This window comes from Centrocercus urophasianus, unplaced genomic scaffold (genome assembly GCF_019232065.1).
Source record: "Centrocercus urophasianus isolate 14NV4802_14NV808 unplaced genomic scaffold, USGS_Curo_1.0 seq_13, whole genome shotgun sequence".
Taxonomy (NCBI): Eukaryota; Metazoa; Chordata; class Aves; order Galliformes; family Phasianidae; genus Centrocercus; species Centrocercus urophasianus.
This window is the reverse complement of record NW_024884475.1, coordinates 35,932,409-35,955,717: the sequence shown is the minus strand read 5'-3', so window position 1 is coordinate 35,955,717 and position 23,309 is coordinate 35,932,409. Positions and strand designations below refer to the sequence as shown.

General features: G+C 39.1%; 1 protein-coding gene across 6 annotated transcripts in view; it reads left to right on the top strand.

The window, feature by feature from the left end:
* The window catches only part of TNIP3 (TNFAIP3 interacting protein 3), a 63,940-nt gene extending 41,255 nt beyond the window's left edge, over nt 1-22,685 (top strand). For 5 of the 6 annotated variants that reach the window (XM_042812094.1, XM_042812092.1, XM_042812093.1 and 2 more), the window contains 8 exons: nt 1,576-1,704; nt 5,432-5,545; nt 8,507-8,632; nt 9,923-9,976; nt 11,175-11,333; nt 14,662-14,722; nt 20,497-20,732; nt 21,846-22,685. In XM_042812094.1, coding sequence (XP_042668028.1) covers nt 1,576-1,704; nt 5,432-5,545; nt 8,507-8,632; nt 9,923-9,976; nt 11,175-11,333; nt 14,662-14,722; nt 20,497-20,732; nt 21,846-21,887 — 921 coding nt within the window. In that variant the 3' untranslated portion in view covers nt 21,888-22,685. The remainder of the gene's footprint in view (nt 1-1,575; nt 1,705-5,431; nt 5,546-8,506; nt 8,633-9,922; nt 9,977-11,174; nt 11,334-14,661; nt 14,723-20,496; nt 20,733-21,845) is intronic. The other variant, XM_042812095.1, reaches the window with a different exon arrangement.
* The last annotated feature ends 624 nt before the right edge of the window (nt 22,686-23,309 follow it).

Here is a 23,309-nt window from a genome sequence, read left to right as displayed (position 1 = left end):
TTTCCTTTTTTTGATGAATCTGAAAGTATGTCTCCGAAAGACAATGTTGTGAACTTAGCTATCTGTTCCCATGACCTCTGTGGCCCACAGAGGAAAACCGATTCTTTTGGAAATGCACATTTTTTGGCTCCTTTTGGGCTTGACTATATGGCCATAGGCAGCGACCAAAGACTTATGGTAAAATCTAGGTGCCAGAACGCCTAAAATTCAGAGTTGAATAAGAAGAATGTGAATGGTTCAAAAACCTCAACAAACTGGAAATCTTTACTTGCAAATAGCCATGTTCTCTAAGCTATCAATCCTGGAGAAGAATGTGTGCCAGGAGCTAGGGAAAGAGGGTGGTAATGGTGAAGCATAGAATATAATAAAAGCCTATCAGAAATTTAATTTTTGCTATTGTTTTTTATTTTAATATCTTGAAGCATACCAACTTGAGCAAGCTCCCGAGTTCCTATGCGGAACAAAGAAAAATAAAGCTACCTCCTGCATAAGTGGCAGTTTCTTGAGGGTGTTTCTCAATGACTTGATATGTACACTGCGATTCGTATCTCATGAGCTCAAACATGAATGCCTCGTAGCTGCAGAGGTATGCCTGTCGCACAGAGCATTCATATAATATCACGTGTGTGATTGCTGGATTTCATTTCTTTATTACATAAGGCAACTGCAGAGGTATATTTGAAATATTTGTTTTTAGTAGAACAGACAGTTCTGTTCAATGCATGTAACCAGCAGGCGATGTGACAAAAGCAGGCTAGCAAGGAAACTTTTCCCTTAGAGAGAAAGGAGGAAATCTTACACGTCACCAGCTATTTCAGGCTGTGATCTGAATCTTAGCTCCCTTCACTGTAAACTGAAAATTATTGAAAGCAATAGGAAAAGGGAGTCAAACTTAATTTGACAAATCTGTCCTAATAATTCCTACAATACTATCTTGAAAGGCTACTGTAGGCCTTGTTGCAAATAGGAACATCTTCATGGTAGCTTACTTGAAGGAAACAGTGTAGACAGACATACCAAGAAGGGTCAAGTTCAAGGCACCAACAACTGTGATGGGGTAAAAAAAGTGGGTTTCTATAAGCCTTCGTTGGTAGCATGGTAATTTTTGAGCAGGGTTAGGCTTGCCTTAATTTCTCAAGCCCTCAGACTATTTAACACTGAGAAGTGGTTTTATCTTCAATGTTACATAATCTGAGAACGACTGGGACTCCACAAGCCTCTATCCCTGGTATGGGTAGATGAGCCTGAAGCAGGATTGGGATGGTCATTTGTATGCAACTGTTTGCCTTGGCCTGCCAGCTTTTTCATGCCTTTGTGCAACAGCAGATCGTAGAGAATTTAGTCTGCTATTTTGCCTCTATCTCATCATATGGTGAGTGGTCAAAATGGTTTCAACAGACTTTATCATATTTGGGTTTTACTAACCACCCATCTTCCTGTTGCTTTCCTTCACAGCTATGTTTGGGACACCAGAAATTCAGCACATCTGCCAGACAGCAGATATTCTGAAAACTGTTCTCGAAAAATGATTCCATCTGCATTTCAACAGCATTTCTCTGTGTTTTTGCATCCCAGAAAGAAACAAAGGTCCTCAGTGAAGCCCTGCATGAAATGAAGGAAGAAAACAAGCTCCTGAAGCAGAAGAATGCATCAATGATAAGAAAACAAGAGCACTATGAGTGTGAAATAAGTCGTCTCAATAAGGTAGGAACAAAAATGAGGCACTGGTCAGAAAATCACTTCTCCCTTTAATTCTAGGGCCTCTACTATCAAGCACTGACACTACCTGATGATCTTCTTCTCAATCCTGAGTGTACAGTCTGTTCATGGCAGCAAACTAATCTCTGTTAATCTGTAAATGGCTGATTCAGGGAGCTGGGGAAACAAGCGTGAACTGAATTTAGCGAATACCTGGGCATGCTGCTTTGGCAGGCAGCAGAGTTTGCACTGCAAAGATTAAAGAAAGAAAATCTCTGGCTTCATCTGTGAACCTTCTCTGTACCACTCTTAAGCTCTTTCTAGGTTTCTCCTTGTTAGAACAGAAGTAGGAAATGGCTTTCAGATGCATCTAATGAAACACTGCTTTAAAAAAGTTAGTTTATAAACTTGTTTTACATATGTTTTGTTAGAGAATGGCTTCTCTTTACAAGACAGATGCTCCTGTTCTTGTATGCATACATATACACATGTGTATGGATATTCTCGTGTACGTGTGTATATATTTTTGAAGAAATTGCCATAATATAACTCAAGGTTTTTTGTTTTTTGTTTTTTGTTTAAACTTTCCACTGGAGGGAAAGTAATAAATGTAACTTAGTTTGATCAGAAGATCGTGTGAAGCAGTGGGTGTTTCCTAACAATTCTATATTTCATGGTGAACCACAAACGCTTCCTGAGGAAATGCACTGCAGTAACTATTGCTGTGTGTCTTTAAGTGCAACATAAGCTAGAGGACCTGCAAAAGTCAGGGTAAAAAAGCAACGCTGTCATATTAAAATCTGACAGAATTCATGATTTCTAACTCATTCTGAAATGCTTTAGCAAGACTTGCTCAAAACCTTACTGTACTTTCATTTTTTTTTTTTTTTTGTAAAAACAGCTCACTTCAATGTTTTGTTTCGCTTTCTTATCTTATAATGTTATTGGAACTAAGATGTGGGTGAATAAAGCGTACTTTTAAATGAAACATCAATTTCATGCAATGTGTTTTCTAACATGAGTGATGCTGATTTCCTGTGTAACTGCATCCTTCACACCTCATGTCATGAATGTATATAAAATTGTGCTATTGCAATTTCAGTGACATGAAGTTCTTACAAACTCTAATCAAACTTCTGCATTAAAAGTACTTGAAACTCCTTCCACTGCATCTTTTGGAAGGTTGTTCTGGAACTCTGTCTCTGTTTTCATTAGACACTTCATCTCTTTCAATTGGGAGGAGTATATTCTGGCCAATTGGTACTCATTTGTTCTTATGGTACCAGATCTCCTTCACTCCTACCGTTACCCCTACTTTTACATTTAGCTACACAGGGCAGTCATATTTTCACTAGAGGACAGTTTAGTTAAGCTGACCCAGTTCTTTTGATCTCTTAATACGCAACTATACTTGCTCATATGTATGATTTTGCACCTCAGTCATTTCAGTTGCTTAGTTCCCTTTTTATTGAAGACATTAGTACTGTGTCCAAGTACGTTTACTTCAGGCTTCATGTTGATCCAGTCATCTGGAGAGCCCATGATGCAGGGTTTGGTCTGATCCTGCTTTGATGTTTGTATTATGAAACTGATTCTGTAATGCCAGAATAGTTTGCAATACCATGCCCCAGTATTGACTTTCCTGTTCACCATACAGTAAAAGTATTAGACCAATTTCTCTCTAACTTAATGGATAATTTTGCTGTATTACCATCTCAGTTATGTTTTTCAACCATAGACTGGAATGTATTTCCCCATTAAGAAAATCTGTGAATTTTTGTATTTTTTATTTTGTATTTTTTTTTTTATTTTGTATTTTATTTTGTATTTTTTATTTATTTACTTATTTTTAATGAAAGATATCAGGTTAAACTGTGCTTTGCTTCATCCCTTTTCTCTTGTCTCTATGACTACTCTCTTCAGAATTTATTCCCAGGCCTAAAAATGTATTCTGGTTTGATTAAGGTATTTCTAGATGCATGGCCTATTTATCCTTCTCATAACTATGAGAATAAAGCTAGATATTTTTTGGTCACACATTTCCTTTTTTGATATAGAAAATTTCAGGAAAACTCTGTGTGGCTAATTTTGCAATTTCAGGTTGTGGTTTTCAGTGTTTCTGAATGAACAATATTTGACACTGCATGAAGGTAAGCTGAATTTAGCTCTGTGAGCCGTGAGATCCTCCTCATTTTTACGTGTTCCTTGCATGGAGCTGGTCTCTGTTATTCTTCTTGGGTAATATGATCTTTAGTCTTGCTCAGAGCATCACTGCATAATACTTTTGTCCTTGTTTTGATGATGAAAGAAGCTTTTATGATTTAGTTTATTGTGCAACATACAGCTCATGATACATTCTATCTTCCATTCCTTGCGGCTGCTAGTGAAAAACTTCCAGTCTAAATGCCAATGTGAAGTTTGTTTTTATTTGTTTTGCTATTTGTGCAGAATGCTGAAGTGTCATATGCTGAGAGAGATTAGCAGAGGCCAGAATAGACAAAAGGAAGATCAACCAGTGAGCTGCTAGTACCTTTATCCTCCCATATCTATGTTCAATCTAATTCACGTATGACATGGTACACAAACTTTACCATTATTATATGCCTATTTATCTTCTGCAGTATCCTTTTGACACTAGCTCATCAAATGAAAGGCCTCCCTTTTCTCTTCTGCATTCTTTGCAGGAAGTGCTTTTTTTGTTGTTGTTGTTGTTCTCCTTTTGGTACTTCATTGAAAATGAAGTCCGTAATGCTACTAATCCTTGTGTTACGTTATATGCTGTTGGTTTTTTTTCCCTGCCTATTTCTTCTTCCTCTTCCAAAATGATCTTCCCCCTTCTCTTAAGACACGAATAGTATGTGGCTAGCCATGAGGAGCTGGGGACCATAAGCAAGAATGGAGCCTTCTGAAATGAATGAAATTAGCCGAGTCTATACATCCTGAGAGAGACATGGAAAAGTACTGAAACTGCAGTATTTGTGCTACAGTAAACAAATACATGAGCATAGTGTGTGGTTATAGACAAAAAGTGGTAAGAGTAGTTTAAAAACTATTCCAATCCAAGGGACTGCTGTGGAATACTACTAAATAAAACATTGTAAGTAGCAGAATTTGACTGAAAAATAGCATGTAAGAACATTCTGTGCAGTGTGCGTATACATAACTCCCTCTAGTGACAAATTACAGAGACTACATAACTTCCTTTCAAAGGGAGTTTTCCCTTTGGTTCTAGTTGAAGAAGTCTGAGCTCCTTCCGCAGAGGGTGTTTTGATCAGGCTTTACTGTAGTTACACATGTAGGAGGATATGGCGGAATGCTTCTTTATACAGTCTTGGGTTGTCTGTTTTTGGACGCAGATGAATTTAGACACCTCCCTTGGTTTTCCCAAATTCTGATTTACACAGGTAAAATGACATTTCTGGATGAGAATTGCAGCTGTGATGTTCACTGTTATTTGTTGGTTGTAGTTGCAAGTACAAACACAGTCTTCTAAACTGTGCTGTCTCAGATTCATGAATGCAGTGTGGGCACTTGGAAAATTTGGACTTAGGCATGCATACACGTTATTGTTAGTGAGTTAACATTGTGTGTATAACTGAAGCAACTGTAAGTGAAGGAAAATGCGGTGACTCACTCTAATCTGTTTATTTAAAGAGAAAACATTATAATGGATTGAAATAACTTTTTCTGATGTGGTGAGTCTCAGTAGTAAGTGTCATGTTTTATGTTGCAGGCCCTTCTGGATGTTTTGGAAAAGAACTCGTCTGTTCTTAGGACTCCTCCAGAGACTGGTGACAAGAACAGCTTTGGTGACATGAGAACCCAACTTGAAGTTCTCAGACAACAGGTAAGAATGGCTAAGAGAAAGCCTGGCTGAATTTCATGCTTTTGCCTTCACTCCCAAGAGCAGTGTCTAGTTGACTCATTATATAGTACTTTTGAAAGGAAGCTGTAGGAGCTCTATGCTATTAAAACTGGTTTTTCCTAAAATGCTGTCATCACAGCAGAGTCCATAAAGTGAAACTGAGTCCTTGCAAAGATCTGGAGCAAAGCCTTGTCTTGGACTTCAGGCGGCAAAATGGCATTTGTGGTTCTTGGAGCTGTCCTGGCAGCCTCTTGCTATGGGCTGAATTCATCCAGAGAGACTGATGTACTTCATCAGTTACTGATGGATTGGTCACTTGTGTCTTCTGTTTCTTATTTTGTTTAAGTTGAAAGCTTAATTTGCCAAGACCAGGATTCTCAAAACAATTCATTAGTGCTGGTCTTGCAGCGTTTTAAAGTATGAGGCAAAACATTTGCATCCATAACTTGTATGCCTGTGACTATAGGGAGGTGTATTTATTTTTTTTAATGTTCATTTTAAGCTATTGAAGTGCTTTGTGCACTCTCTGTCTGCACATGAAAGAATCTGGTTAAAGCATGATACTTTACAGATAGTTTTGCAGTTTAGGTCAGTCATTCTGGACAGTGTTAAGGTTAACATTATTGACACACAAATGGATATGATCAGAATGGAAATTTTATTCAATAGAAATAAAATACTTGTTTCTGTCACGTTTGACAGCAGAGCCAGAGTTTGCTCTCTAATGTAATGCTTGCCACATGCTGGAAAATAAAATCCTGTACTTGATTGTACAGTAATGAGTTATTTCATTCTCCACAATAAAATAGAGTAAACCAAATTTTTTCAGAATTCTCATGGGGTAACCATTTTATGAATTTATTTTTCTGGTTCTATAAATCAGTACAGTGAATCCAAACTTCCTTTTGCACAGAGTGGAGCAGGAGTCTTCAGCTTTACAGGGAAAGGCATCCTTGGGATGAAAAGTGATGTGACAGTGTCACCAGATCTTGGCTGTCATCAGCCAAGATGGCCACTACAGACGAGTTGAAGGCATTCATTCCTTGGGAGGTGTCCCTCCCTTTCTCTGTGCAAGAGAATATTGACAAAACCGTGACAAAGTTTGCTCTCTTGCAGCTTCAACAGATCCCTACAGCTGAGAGGGAAGTGAGAGAGCAGAGAGCAAAGCAGGAAAGAAGAAATGAGGAAACGCTGAGATGTGTGTAGATGGACAGGGATACAAGAAACCTACACGTCAGTAGCTGACAGCTTTGCATCTGTTTCAGGGGATCACAGCACTCATGCCTCCATCAGCCACAGGCAGTGGAGCTGGGACTCCACGTGGCCACACAGAAAGCCTTTGTTCGTTTTTACACCGTGTTATTCAGGAAAGGGATTATATCTAGTGGGGGGCCTCTGGGCCCTAAAAACCTTGCAAAAATTAGCTGTAACAGGCAAGTCATGAAAATAATTTATGGAGCCCTATGTTGACTTTTTTTTGTTCCCTGAGGCATTAACATTTCTTTAGTCTTCCTGTGAAGTCATAATACTGCTGCCAGCAAAAAGCAAACTAGGTCTGTGTGGTGGGCAGAGCTTGAACTGCAGCAAAGAAACTCTGCAAGTAGACTGTTAGCAGATTTTAGTGGCCAACTGCAAGGACACAAAAGGACTCCTGGAAGCTCTGATGGTCATTCCCACTCCAATGTATTTCTGCTGTATTTCTGTATTGTCTGTGGAAGTACCACCAACCTCTAAGTTCACACCAGGTGGATGTCTGTCCATTAGCTGAGGAACTAAAGTCAGCCAGCTTGATATCAATTAGCTTTTGGACTTGTATTTTGCTTCTGAATACGTTTGCTGTCTGTGCCCTGGGAGGTCGGATGTTTTTTAAACAGGATGCGGAGCTATGACCCCATATGACATAAGAAGAGAAAAGGTATTGTATTCCTCAGTATCAAAAGACAGTTTGTCTTCTAGGAACTGGGTCAAACCCCCATGTTTGCATTCTGAATTATGTGTCAATGATCCCCTCTGCCTCTTTGCTGAGATGGGTAGGTTCTTTGGGCAGCTGTTTGAGAGGGGGGATCAGAGGTCCCATATCACAGACAAAAGGTACACTGGCCAATTATTTTTTCTTATCCCTTTTCAAGCTTCTAGGGCAAGGCATCCTCCTACAGATTTCTTCCTATAGTGTTTCAGGCAAGGTCTAAACTTCTTGACAGTCCTGACTTGTCCAGGTCTTCTGGTCACAGCTCTAAATAGTACCAGTATTTCTGTGCAGCTTAATCCTTTGATCTGCACCAATGTTAGATCGTTGGAGCAACATATAAAGTAAAACTACAGGGTGTAAAACAAGACAGGCACAAGGCTGATCTTGGCATGTGGTGTTCAGTGGTGTTTAATGGCTATGGAAAAGGCAGGACATTATTTAATCATAGCTGTTCATTGATAGTTTGGATAAAATGATAATGTTTTGTTGGACTGTGTGCTGGAAGTTGTTTTTTTGTGCTATGCCGACACCTTTTGCCTCCACCATGATGCTCACTGAGGTACAGGGGGGAGTTGCAAGGGCTTGTAATTGAAAAGAAGATTGACGGAAAAAAGGGATTTTTTTTTTTTTTTTAACTACTGTTTATTCCCTAAAAATATCCATGTCTTTAATCATTGCAATCCTATTTATAGTCTTTAAAATGGATATTCCCCAGTAATTACATGTGTCTATGAACAATGAAGCTGTGGACTGTTTCAGTTGATATGTGCCACTGGAGACTCTTCATTTGCTATTTTTAATTTAAAAAAAAAAGATGGGGGAAAGTATTTTGGTTGCAGGATTGTAAGGATCCTTTTCAGATGCAACCCTCTGGTTGACAAATGTTAAAAAAGCAACCACACACACAAAAAAAATGGATTAAAATTTCTGTGTGGCTCTGCTGAAATTCACAGACTTGGTCATAATGATTGCAGGTACAAATATATGAAGAGGACTTCAGAAAGGAGAGATCTGACAGAGAAAGACTTAATGAGGAGAAAGAAGCATTGCAGAAGGCTAATGAGAGATTACAGACTCAACTGAATAAATTAAACTCACAGGTATGAGTCAAAAGAAAGATGCTCTTGCCAACACATGCGTATTTTATTTTTATTTTCTCACTCTCCACACAACCCAAGGCTTTCTGGCTCCTATTAATTGACATTGAATTTTATGTGAGGTCACCACCTGGGATGAAATCATTCTGAAGTAATGAGTTTAGAAGATGAGAAATGATTAGAGACAACTTCCAAATTAAGCAGATGAGGGGAGTGTTTACTGCAAAAAATCCTCAAGCATATCTTAAAATGGAGAGGAAAATCGAAAACAAATCCAGAGGGCTCCTGATTGTTTTTCTGGCACTTGATATTAGAGTCATGACACTGAACCAGCTTTTGACATGAAAAATGTCTGTAAAGTGTCCTGACCTCTGTCTTGGAATTACGGAGTAATATTAATATCACTGAGGAAAAAAAATAAATGTCTCCATGCAAATTAGCTGAGCAGCCTCTAGAATAATTTGTTATTGCAACATCCTTTTTATCTCTTCGGAGTAGTGTCAGTATTCTGTTCACAGACGTTCAGGAAGCCAAGGCGAAGTCATGGCATGTAAAACTTTAAGCTTTCTCAACCCTATTTAAAAATGATGAAATGCTGAGGTTTCCTCTCTCAACAAAATTGTGCAATAGCTTAAAAGAACGGCTGATTACCAAAATGTTCTGTGGTGATTTTTTTGTCTGCCCCAACTTTGTTGTGAAGCAGAAACTGCAACATTGCCTTGTTCTCAGCTCAGGCATGAGCCAGCATTAGTATTAGGGCCTCTGGCTAGTGAATGCTTTTATAGGTGCTTCAAAGCACTTCATGCAAGTGTGGAAAAAAAAAAAAAAAAAAAAAAAAAAAAAAAAGAAATCCTCCTAGGCATGCAGAAAGACCTAGGACAAATCTGTTAGTATTGCATGCAAACACATTTTAGTTACATTTCTCCCACTCCAGCCTACTCCTGGATGGTTTGATAAAGTAATCATTTTTTTTTTTTTTTTGGTAGAACGCACTCAGACACATTCTTCCTATGTATTTTTGCTTTGTCTGAAGACCATAAATACATAACTTGCATGGCTCCAGCTGGTCAGCGGATGCTGTGAAAATAGGGAACTACAAACAATGCTGCATGGGCTCTTCCACCCTCCCCAGCTCTCTGAGCAAGAAGTGTTTCCACAGTGCACACGTGGTGCATGTGCTTGCATGGTGTTTGTGTAAAACTTGGTTGTTGCTGCATTGCAATGACAGGAACAGCTTTGGATGTGGCTTTTAGAGATTTGGTTTATTAGGGTGAATATTTCATTTCTTCACAGATGAAGACCTGTCTGAAAGGAAAGGAACCACAAGAAAGGCAGTTACAGCAGCAGGTACGCTCTCTTTTCCTGTTCCTTATTGCTGGATGTAACTGAAATGTTGGCCCTTGGGCTCACTGAGGACTATCTCCATTTCTTAAGAGCCCAGCCTCTCCCTTTGCTTGCCAGCCACAACAGCTAGTGGCATTGCACATGGCAAGACAGCCTGAAGGGTTCAGGTTCTTTACACTGGGAGAACAAGTGCACTCCTTCCTTCTTCCTCTCTCCCCCTGCCAGAAGGTCAGATCTGCTGTAGCTGGGGATTACCTGTGGCTCACTGGTGTGTTCTAGAGGAAACAGAGGCTAGTGGAGGTATACTTGAGGCTTGCCCACATAAAAAGGCTTGGTACATAGCTTTAAACTATCCCCCTCGTGTGATCAGCTGCAGTTGCTTACAAAAATCCATTCCACATGTTATCTGTGGCTATGAGCAGATGAGAGGGACCAGGTAGGGTGTGAAATTTCCAGTGCATCAGCTCCTCCATATTTGCCCTTGCACAACTCTTCCTTTTGCACTTGGCTGAGCCTTGCCTCTTTCCACAGGAAATTTTTGAGGCAGATAGGTAGTGGGAACTTACACTTGGATTCATCTTGTTTGTCTCTTTCTGCCTTGGGATATGATTAAACAAAGCTTGTGAAGAACTTTAAATATGGGAGCAGTCATACAGTCATGCAGCATATTTATTAGTTTATTTTCTGAAGTCAAAATATTTAGTTCTGACTCATCTGTCATTCCTCCTTGTTCTGTCCCTTGGCGAATTCCTATTGATTCTACTGACACGCAGCCTGAGATAAGACTCAACCAAATCTCAATACCACAGACTTCAGTTCATTATCAAAGGACCAGAAGTTGATTTTTTTTTCATTGCATGAGTACCTGTCTGTGTAGGTTTGCTTCAAGCTCTTGAAAGCTATGGCATGAGATGAAAAACTCTTGAAGACAGAAAACACCCAGAAATGTGCTTGCCATATATAGGAGAAAAATTCTAATATAAAAAGTGTCAGAAAGTGTCATGGCAAAGATCAAATTTCTTAATTTATTTTTTTAATCATGAACAGACTTGAGAGAGTAAACTGAACATTGTGACACACACTGAGAGAGGTTTTTTCTTTCCTGTTCCTTTTCACCAAGGCATTTGGTATGTGGATATTCTACTGTTTGTCGTATGCTGTTAGTAATGCATTTCTTCTTGTTTTGTTTATTTTTTGACAGACAAAAGATATTCCGGTACAGTCCGAGAGGCTCACCTACCCATCTCCACTATTTCTCTCCCCGTGTGTTAATTATGGGAGTTGTGGGTTGCTTCTTCACTATCAAGATCCTCGAGTCCACCGAGTGTCTCGCAGAGCACAAGAACAGCAGCAGCACTCGGTGAGGTTCCCACCTTCTCCAGTTTCACAAAGGCGCTGATTTTCTCACAGCATGGTGACCACGGAAGAATTAACACAGTGCTGCCATACTGCTATCCTCACCAGTATCCAAATTTGTTGGTTTTCCATTTGTTTTTGGCACCAGATCAAGATTTCATGCAGGTTTTAGAATTACCTCAAGATTCTGAAGAGCCTTTCTGAGTTCTGCACAGTCTCTCTTCCATAATTGTCTTTCTCAACATGCTGGTTTCCTTTTATGAGCATGTTCTGTTCTTCCTTATTGTTCCAGCATCTTTGGTACTAAATTGCACAGATTGCTGCCATGTCTCATTTGAAGCATAGCCAACTGAAATCTGTGTGTAGAGGAAAAAAATTACAGCAATTTAAGCCTGTAAATAATTATATACCTTAAGTATATATCCTTGTAAATTTTAAAATAATTTTAGCAAATACTAATTATTTTTAAATTGCTGAGTAGAAAAAGGGGACTATTATCCATTTGATTTCAGTCATAATGGTGGTCATCCTATAATTAAAAAAATTAATAAGATTGTCTGATTAAGCTCTTGCTAGTTTCTCAGATTAATTTACATCCATGTAAATTCAGAGCCTTTTCTAGCTGGATCCCAGTTCTGGGCATTCAGAATAAATGATAGTGACAACAGTAAGTATTTAGCTGCAGCCAGTATTATTTTGTTCTCTTCTGTCTAGTCTGCCTAAGAAAGCTTGTTGGCTAATGGCTTATTTCCATGTCCTACCCTGAGTATTTCTTTCTTTGGCCTTGTCATTGGAAAATAACTTCTGTGCTTCACTTACGATTTCTGCATTCGTGGATAATACAGCTGTCCTACCTTCAGGCAATACTCCTGTAGACAGATGCACAGTCACACATTCCCCCTCCCCATTCCCACACGCTGACAAGCCAGCTGTAGGATTCACAGAGCTGCTGTTAAACTGTAAGGGTGAAATTCCAGATGCTATCTCTTGTACCAAGTAGTACCTTCCTTCTGGTCCTCTGATGTAAAGTAGGATTATGTGAGGAATGAGGTTCTACTAGAGTTGAGCCACTCTGACCATGAATGCTCTAGGAATGCAGTTTTCCCAAGCAAGCCTGTGTACTGGGAGAAGAGGGGGGAAAAAAAAGAAGTATAAGTGGGAGTTACATTTGTATGTAGATAACGCAGCAGGAAATTGGCCTTTTTCTTGTAATCCTCAGCATGAAGTGAAATCTTTTTCTTTAGGCCAGGTTATGTCAGGTGGAGTTGTCTATTTCAATGAAAATACTGATTCAAAGACTGATATTTTTGAAGTGCTCTGGGTTATCTAAAAAGAAGGCTGTACCCCTTCAAAACCAGTGAAGATCCATTTAAACATGGTGAACGTCATTTTAGATATGCAGTATCTGTTTCTGCATATAGAGCTATTGCCTACTAAAGATGTTCATTTATTTGAGAAATTCAAGCTTAGTTCTTGCAAAATACATATAAGGCTGCAGAAACAAGGAGAAGGCTACGGTCAAACCTCATTTCCATACTTCAGGAGTGTGCTCATCTACCTGTTTATCAGAATTTGAAGCACTGGAGAATGTTTTTCACTTCAATTTGGACACTGTCCCAGATTATTTTGGCTCTTCTCCCTGAATTTTCATCGTCTGGATTTCTAATTCTGTAAAGGATCACTGGGCTTACAGTTTAACTGTTCCTGCCGGAACACTGGGGTCACTTTGACTGGTCACTTTGTAACTCCTAGTTTCATTCTGAGCTTTCTTTGAAATTCTCTGCCTGTGTGAGTGCAGCGTTACTGCTCTGAGCTTTTGATAGCTCCCTGAACAATTTGTTAGCAATGAGGAAAGGTGTTAGAATTCAATGGGTGTCCTGAGTTAACGTATGTAATCCTGTGTGTTTAGTCTGTGCTTTTGCTTTTTCAGTCTTTTTATATCTTGTGCCTTTTTGTTCATTTTACTTGTCAATAGAAAAAATCCGTTTAGTCTAACATGAAATACATCTCTTTTCTCTGAAATGCATTCCACTCTGCATTGTGTACGCGTGAAAGAAAACAGTAAATCAGAGAACAAAAAAGTGAGTAGAAATTCAGAAGAGCAATGCAGATAAATACATTTTGAACCATTAGAGGGGAAAACTAACGGTGCATAAAGTAAAGCACAGTCTTGCACTGTATCAAAGCCTGTTTGTTTGTCCTCAAACACAGAATTAGTTAATTCCTGTGAACGATGTTCTTCAAGTGAAAATAGGATACTTCCTTTTCCCTGGCAACATATGATAATGATCACTGCTATGTGACTGAATGAAAGCACACATAGAAGCTGAATCACTTTTCTGTATCTGCAGCTTCATCTTGCCATCTTAATTGAGGCAAAACTTCTTGAGACATTAATGGCATTTCTCTCTACAAGTTGAAGTCTGTAAGAGTCTCCTTGGACTACTCAGAGTTTTGTTAGAGTAATTTCTGCAAAACAGCAATTATTTAACTAATTTGAAGCCTGGAAGTAATTTGATGAGCTTGAATGCAGTGCTCAAATCACACTGCTGGTTTAACAGAGCTTCAGATAAACAGCCTGGTCCCTGGATTGTTTTCTCTACTCGTAACACTCACTTACCACAGTGCACAATATAAACTACGACACAATTTTGCTTTCTTCCTTACTGTTCCTTACCATGAAGAATTTCCATGTACTATGCTTGTAGGCACACAACCTTCTCAATAGTGCTTCTTATAAGAAAGATGGGGAATCTTCTCATCCCACGGTGTTTTCAATAGATTATCAAACAACAGCTAATGTGATTGCAACAGAAATGCTAATTTGTGGGAAAGGGAAAAGGGAGAGAACTTTATTCAAAAGGATTTTCCTATTGTGCAAAGCAATGTGTTACCTGTACTGAAAGTAGAACAGGTTCACCTGTCATGTCACAGTGCACACCAGGCTTCTCTGGCTTGCTAAGTATAGAGGATGGAGCCAGTCATATCTTCTGATATGTTTTATTCCTTTATTCCTAGCTGCAGTGTACTATAAAGCCCATTTAAAATTGAACTGGCTTCTGTTAATGTTTTTTGATTTGAAGGATCTAGAAAGGTTTACAACAATGTTTCTAATTGGTGCAGCAACTAAACCTTGCATCACAAAGATGGAAGCAAGCAGAAAGTCTCAACTGGTAGAAAATCAAGCTAGATATAAGATTTTTGTAAGCTACTTCTGTATGACTAACAAAAAGCTTCACAGCACAATTATGTTTTTAACATGCCACTATTCTCTTGTTTGAAGTGTCTGTGAAGTCCATATTGCTGTAATAATGTTTTATTGTTCTGTGCAGCCAGACTATCAGTGGTATGTTCCTGACCAGTTTCCTCCAGATGTTCAGCACAAGGCAAAGGGTAAGACAACAGCTGTACTATTTTTTTGAAATGGGGGCTTTCGAGGGATATATAGTAAACTTTCCTATTTATCTGTTGAGTGCTTAAATGACAGCTTTGCTTCAGCAAGATGAGATTGGTGTATGTGCAACACAGGTGATGTTTCTAATGTAATATCATCTATGTCACAGCTTTCGACTCCATTGCAATCGGTAAAATATCTCTGTTACACATTATGGGATCATGGATTTGCCTCATTAAATGCCTGTGAAGTCCTAAAGAGTAGATATCCTCAGAATTGTCTTTAGAGGTTCTGCTGCTTCAGCTAAAACTAAATTCAATGATGAGCCAAACTTGGGAGCCAGGATGGGGCAGGTTTTAGGACATTATTTCACTTTAAAGTGAGAATGCCTGTTCTTGATCAGTTCTGGTAGTTTAGTGTGCTGGGTCTAAAAATAAAACTATTTAAACAGACCAAATTAATTGCTTGCTGAAGTGTTGATGTAAGCTATCTGTTGGAAACCAGGAGGATCATTTAATATTTGTAGCTGCATTTGAAGTCATGCAGAGTTCCTTGGAATTTTGAAGTGCTTGGCGGCCTCTTAAAAGACCGCCAGGGAGCACTAAGAAAGGACTTTGTTCTGGGTGCAAATCCAGAATTTCCCCAGTCCACTGCTTTTCTCTCTTAAGTTTCATGTTTTTCTCTGTTCTCATGTCTAAATGGTCCTTTTATATCAATACTGTCTCAAACAAATGATGCATCATCCAGTGCAGCACTAGGGGAGTGACCAGGTTAGCTGGTGTACACTGCCGGAGTACATACACTCCATCTGAGCACCATTTCCTGGGGTGAGTGGGTTCCATATGGACTGGGAGGGAGTCACCAGCAAAAACTGCATAGTAACATCTGGAAGAAGATGGCTGCAGAGTAACTCTTCTGTTGTTTATAGTCCCCCACATTTGTACAGAAGAGAGGGTGCGGTGGGAACATAGCTTGCCAAAACAGAGGACAAGCTTCCCATAATTACATGGCAACTGCTTGGAGGGTTCTGATGTGGTTGCAGGGAAAGTAGTGCTGTGACTGCAAGAGAGGACAGGAGATTAATTTTGTAGTTCCTCCCACTTAAACTCAGAGTGATTTATTGCACCAGAGAATACTGAGAGGATGTTTATACCAGTGTATGAAACGTCCGGCCACCAACTGCAGCTGTGGTCCAGGGCAGTACACTTAGGGGATCTGAAGAAAAGCAAATTATTTTTCACTGTTTGATTATAATGACTTCTGCCTCCTTGAAAATCTTTTTTAAACCTCATGTTCTGTCTTTCTTTAACTGTTCCTTGTCCAGAACGTCCAAATGCCACCTCCTCAGTGAAACAGTGAGTAGGAAACTCACAGACTTTTCCCTTTCTTTTTTTAGTGTCCATCATGAAGAATTCTCAGCTAGTACCATCATGGTGCTATGTAGGGTATGTCTGTAGTGTATCTTCAGGGCTCTTTTTATCTTTGCTAATAAAACAGTGTTTTATTAGCCATTGGTCACAGAGAAGTCCAATGTCTACTATCAATTAAAATGCACTAGCCTGGATTTATATGTTATATATAGTCACTTAAATTAAATCTGTATTTAAGCCATTTGTTTTAAGAAATGTTTCAAATTTAGAATCTCCAAGAATATATGATGAAAGTGTTCTTAATGTTTTCCAATTTCTTTGTTCTCTTTTTGACTACTTCTAATTGCAATTCTGAGTTTAAATGAGTTAGTATGTGTGACAGCATTCCTGAGTCTCATTTCTCAGCTTTCATTTCCTCATTAGGTGATAAACTGACCAATAAATCTCATCTCTTCTGAGCTAGTGCTTCATTATAGAAAAACCAAACACCAGTGCAGCAACTCTGAGCATGAGGCAGTTGCCTTTAGAAATGCTGTTTTGGTAGATTGATGTTTCTAGGGCAAACCTTTAGGTTTTCCCTATCTGAACGTAGTTTCCTTCAATACTGGTATTTTTTCTTTGAGAAATAATTACTAAGTATGTGTCACAGATTGTGGCATTAGAACTGAAGACAAATGAGGTGAATCAGAAGGCAGATCTTTTCAATGACATGCTGTAAAAAAAACCTCCAACCCAGTTTTAAACACTTCTCAAATCTGAGAGTGTCTGCGCTGGCAGTAACTAGCTCTATGATACAGAATAGATAGAGGTGCTCCTATCTGTGCACCATTTATGGATTTAATCTGGGTGAAAAGAAGGGTCTGTAGGCTTTGCAGTAAGATGAAGTTACTGTACAGTGAGAGTGGGTGCTGCGGCTTGGGAGACTAGTTCTCAGCCTTGAAATGACAGCAGTGTGACCTTGAACACAGAGTTCAAAGCCTAATGCAACAGTGTTCTCAAGTGTCTTGCACCTGCCTTTGTTTGTGTAGAGCATGGGAATTTGAAGGCTGGCGTGTGTGCAAGCAGGTATGAGTATCTGGATGTGACCAAGCACAACTAGTAATCTTGGTATACATTTATGAGTACTTAAAATTTTGATCTCCCTATGTGTCTGAATAGGTAAAACAATAGCTATTGACTGTTATAGACATGATGTTGTCCAGGACTAGCTACTGAGAATAATATGTGGCCTCTCTATATTTTTGATTCAGTAATCAGGATTTAAATTACTTAATCCATTTTTATTCACAGATGCCCACGGCTATTTTTGAAATGCTTTCTTTAATAAAAGTTAATGCTTCCCCAAGGAAAATGACAGTCAATCTCAAAGGACAAAGCAATGAATGTTTCAAACTATAGTGATTGTAGCCATAAAGAGCTCTTAAAGTAGCAAGATACAATATTTGTGCATCTTCTGGCTGAGGAAATGAATCAGGGGAAATGGAAGACTTTAAAGAAAAACAACTAAAATCTAGAACTCCCAGATAAGGAGGGGAGGGTGGAAAAACCTCAAGACCTCAGGAATTTAAGGGCAGAAATCGATATGGGATAGGAAGAAGAAGCCCAAGTGAGGCAAGCTGCAATTGAACTGCTTTTGCTATGTTGAAATGAGAGAAATGAGATACCCTATAGTAAAGTCAGAAAGAGGAAGAAGAACTTCTTGGGATAAATTGTCCTGCAAAAAAGAGTAAGAAAGAGTCCTGGCTAGTAATACTTGTAGTGCTCTACCAAAAACAAACAAACAAACAAACAAAAAAGCCCAAAGACACTGTCAAACAAAGGTAGAGGAAGAGGTGGTTTATTTTAGCTTTGGTGTCTCTAGAAGCTGTCTGCTTAGTGGATCAGAAATAGTTGCATTAGGGTGCAAATCTGTCCTGAAATGAATTTACCTTTTCTGCAAGTATTTGTGATAGAGGCATCTGTGCTGTTGTAAGCTGACATTTTTTTTTTCTTTAGACTACTTTGTATTGACTACTAAACTTGCTTCATATAAATAAATTTCTGGCACTAGGGCATTTAGTTAAATATTATCAAAGTACTATTCAGGCCTTTGAGGCCTTAGAAACAGTTTCGATGGGCCTCATAAATTAAGAAACATGGTACTGCCATTGGTAATCATAGGAGCTTGGAGACTCTTTGACCTGTGAGGGGTTGTGTGGAACAGTGAAGATTTCCTTACCACATAAAATATAACTTCCAGAAAGGTTGGGATTCAAGCTGAATCCAGAAATATTCAACAGACTTTTGCAAAGAGGAGCATGTGGACTGTATCTGAACTTATGGATCTGATTTCCTTACTTTTTCTTCCTACTAGTATCCCAGAAGTTTCACGTTGCACATGTTGTTGAACAGCTCAAAACAAGTCAGATGACTCATATCAGAGCACAGCTTGTCTGTAAGAACAAAGATGTCTTCTCCTTCTCTTCCCAAACATGAAGCACTCCATGAAGGCAGGCTGCATGGGGAATTAGGCAGGAGCACTCTGTGCCTTGCCATGCCCCATAGATGGGTGGTAGTAGAGACTAGGCTATTAAGTAATGGGTGTTCATGGTTTGCAGGGCAGGGTTAGGACAAATCACTTGGCTTCCAAAAATGTGAGGCTATTTGCTTGAGGGTCACAATAAAGAGAGAAGGGCAGTGTGTAATGATAAATGGTAGGAGGTGGGTAGAGGCTAAGGAAGAGGCTAAGGAAGAAGAGAGATGACACATTGCATGAGCAACGGGTTTCTGAGAAGTTAACTTCTCCTGTCTGCCTCTGGGATGATCCCATCCCCAGTTCTTCACTCTCTGGAAATCCTGCTCTTGCAGCGTGCTTAAATCCTTCCAGCTCAGCCTTGTTCTGCCAGCTGTGCTGCTTTCAGAGGGACATTAGCTCCTAAGTATCTGTGCTTTGTCACTCAGAATTGTTGGAAAAAGTTTCCCCTTTTTTTTCCCTCCTTTCTAGGGAGCAAGGCAGAAAGAATTCCAGCAAGTGCATTTAATGTCACTTTTTTTGGCAAATAGTGTTGATTTCCTTCCTTATCCAACTGCGTAAAATTGAAAAGGCAGTTTAGGAGAAAAAAAAAAAGAAAAAAAAAAAGAAAAAAGAAGACTAATATTTGGACATTTTCCCCAAACTCAGTTTTTAATGGAAAATTGTCTGGAAAAGAGGTTTATAGCACAAAGCCTACTCTGAGCGAGAACCCTTTTGCATGCCACAACTGCTGGCACATACTGATTTCTTCACATCCAAAATTAATCTTACTGTATTTGTTTTCTTGGCAGAAAGAGTCTCAATACATGTTTGAGAACCCCAATTGCCCCCGTTTGATACAACTACTGGATTTCTTTCACCTAAACTGTACATTTTAGTTTTGGATCCAGTTATGCTGGGCACAGGCAGCTCTTAGCGAGGCAACTGGTATTCCTTGGAAAGCAGAAACCAACCTGTGAAGCCCTAGGGATGCCCGAAAGAGTCCATGTAGCAGCTTGATATGTCCACTTACTTTAATTATAATATCATCTCCTGTTCCCCTCTGCACTGCACTGCTTTCCAGATTTTGGCCTCAAGGGTACCTACTTTGCAGCTAATGTTGTTATAATTACAGCTAATTGGAAGAAGAGGGGGGAAGTGTGGGGTTTTCCATTGAAAATAATGGCATCTGCAGGGAGGGGAAAAATGTGAAATGGAAAAATTTATTTGCGGAGATCTTCAATGAAAAACAGACAGAACAAAAGTCAATTAACTGACATCTTAATTTTCCTGGAGAGGGGAAAAAAAAAAAAGAAAGAAACACTGTTGGTATTTACCCTGTCTTCAGTGCATACATTTCGTTAGAAAAGTCAAGACAGTTATTTAATTAACAGCTTGCCCTCCCTCGGGTGTGTGTACGTGATTATTTCCAGAATTTTCACTGATACAACTTGAGTTTTGCTGCTGCAATATAAAGAGAAGGCCACTCTGTACCCCTCTAAGATTTAACATCAAAAACATGAGAAGTATTTCTTTTTGAAGTCAGTTTGAGATAGAGATCACAGAAAAATTTTTAATTTTCTACAGTACAATCTGAAAGTGTCTAATGTGAAGAGAAACAGTATATATATATCTGTATATCTCTGGATATAATTTCATTTCTATTGAACACCATATTGGGATTTATCTAGATCTTGTTTTGCTTTCAGTGGACATTGGATATTAAATTTGGTGTGAAGTTTTTGAAATATGGTGCTTGGTAGAAAAGTTGTGTTTCATCCTCCTTGCTGTTACAGGGGGCTATGTGCATGAAATTACTCCGCTGCATATCTGTAAGGTTTATTTGCATCTCTGCCCAGAGATACTACCTGACCCTGTTCTGACTGGGGAAGGATTTGTGTTCTCTCTTCAGGGAGTCATGTGAGCAGAAAAGAGGATGCTGGAAAAGTAGGACCAGACTGGACATATTGCTCTTGCTGCCGAATCACGGAAGCTTTTGATCTTCCTCTACACTCATTTCTATGGCAGACTGTTGGTGCCATGCTGTTATGTGACCTTGGGGCTGGGAGCAGGAGAGGCTTTTGTGCAGTGATGGACCAGAGCTGCCTGGAACTCTCAAAATGCAAGTCAGAGGCTCAAGGCCAAAGAGTCAGTGTTTGACGTTTTCATCAAATTGTTTTCTTTGGAAAAGGTTTTGCTTCAAAAACATTGTGTGGGAATACAAGCTGAGGTGTTCCCTATGTGGTAGAAGAGTACAATATTCCACTGGATGGCTGAACTGTAAATTATTGATTTATCTTATTGCACATAATGCACAAATATTTATATATTTGTATTTCTTTCTGTCTACCTTAAATATGTACAAAGAACCAATCTGCTAATGGTTGCCTTTCCTGGCTTTTCTGAACAAGGAACATGAATTTTAGCTCTGATAATACCTGAAAGGAAAAATTTAGCCAAAATCAATGATTTGTGTGGTGCTGTGCCTTGTCACAGATGTGGATACTTTGGTTAACTTTCTTTCATCTGCATTTGGATATCATCAACCCCATGTGTTCAGACATGAAAGATGAGGTTACTGCATAGTAGCTGCAGAGCAATTCTCCTAGGCAAATTCAAATCCCTGCTGGAGGTATTTCACTCCTAATATTTCTCTTGTAAGCGAAGTGGTGTGAGCACCAGTGTATGTGCTACTAGCAACAAGTTGCAGCATTTCAAGAATCTTTTGAAGCTTCAGGAAGGAAGGACGTATTACATTGGCCATAGTACATTTCCTTTCTCTGATCATTTTTTGTTTTCCTAGCTTGAAGGAGTTACTGATAAACACATCTGAAGTGCAGACACCTACTTAACAGTTGTATTATTACTGAATTCTTCTCTCTGTTGTACTTTTGTACTTACCTACTCTCTTGGGTGCACCTACTGTTAATGTACACCTAATGAGCACTGCTGAATGTCAGTTGCTCTTTTTAGAGATCTGGAAGGGTTTTATATCGGGAATGGAGGTTAATAGAACCTCCGAATTGCACTGTACCATGATTATTCAGGACTAGATAGAGAATGCTGATGCACTGCAGGATGTCCCCACACTCCTTTGCTTCTTCATGCTCACTATTATTTGTATTGGGTTGATTACTGGCTTGTAAGGATGTGTGATATTGGCTCCAAGGGAAGGGGAGGAGAGAAAACATTGAGACAAATGAATCATTTGCAGATTGGATTTCTCAGTGTCAGAATCATGCTATTGATTTACTTTTGCAGATTCATCATCAGAGAAAGGAGCCCATCACTGACAGCCTTTGACCTGAAGATGTGTACACCCAAGACTGCGAGCTAGTCTTGCAATTTCATTATTTGGTTTTGTTCTGTTTTTCTTTTGGTGTTTTTTTTTTGTTTTTTTTTTTTTTTTTTTTTTTTTTGGTCCCAGCTCCTTATCTCTTCAGGCATGTTATTTATGCCTTGTGAAATCCCTGTGAGGACAATAGAAAAGCTGATTGTTCAGGCTAGAGATCCTCACGATCCACTTAAAACTCCACTGGGAAGCGTTAATGCCCTTTGTTCTGAAAATGCTGTTTGTGCTGGCTATTTGTTAAGAAGCCTTGTGATAAAAGATGGAGCTGTTGCTGGGGCTTTGGAAGACAGTTGCATCTGGTTTGAATTCAAGTTTCCAGCTCTATAGCGTTGTGATTCTTTCTGTTTAACGATTATAATTGTTTTTATTTGATTCCTGGGAATGATTTGTTTATGGTACCATGTTGAATTCTGTAGGTTCTCTTGGTTGTGTGTAAAAAAGGAAATGCACTTCACTGTTTTAACATGTTTGTGCAATTGGAATCAGGTGCCATTGATGTTAGGCCAGGCACATGGTGCCTATTCCCATTCTGAGTCCAGGCCAGCCCTCCTTTCAAAACAATAATTCTTTTTCTATTCATACTTATTTGTATCTGTATAGTTTTTGTGTAAGTATTTCATGAGCTTAACTTCACAGTGAAAGCAGATTTATATTTCCAAAGACTTCTTGCAAAGAATCCCACTGCAATGAATCTGAACATTGTCATGTGACTTCCAATCAGAGAATAAAGCCTGGATTTCTAAACAAAATTGTATTACGACTATGAGACTTTTCTAAAACTCCGGTCAATGGCTGTTCATCAAGTACTGCCTCGTTACCCACTTGCCAGACTGCCTCTTCCCTTCAGGCTCTTGGAGAAGGAGGTACCCCAGCTGCTGGGACCCCATCTAAAGGAGGAAGTGGGGACTTAGTGCCAGGAGCCATGTGAGATGTCCTGTGTGCTTTCCTGCTAACACAGAAGTAGTTAATATGAGTTGAAATTCTTACTCAAGCAGATTACTGATCTATATGTAGACAGAGAGGAATCAGCTAGAGAAGGTTTGTGTGTCATTTCTGCATTTAGAACAGATATTTTAATTCCCATCAACATACAGAGGCATTTAAATAATAACCATATAGGATGAAACATGTTGTAAGTTTGATTTTAGACACACTAGGGAAGAGTCCATGGGATAGGACTTTTCTATTGTTAAATTTTACTGCAATGCTGCTCTTGCCTATGCTGATTAAAGAAAAGCTTTCCTAACTTACAGTAAAGAACTGGGAACAGCCTAAGCGAAGCGCCAATTGAACTGAGCACTGGAGAGAAATTGCTTTTTCACGATCTATTGAAAATTAGAGTTTTAATTGCAAGACTAGCCCCAGAACAAACT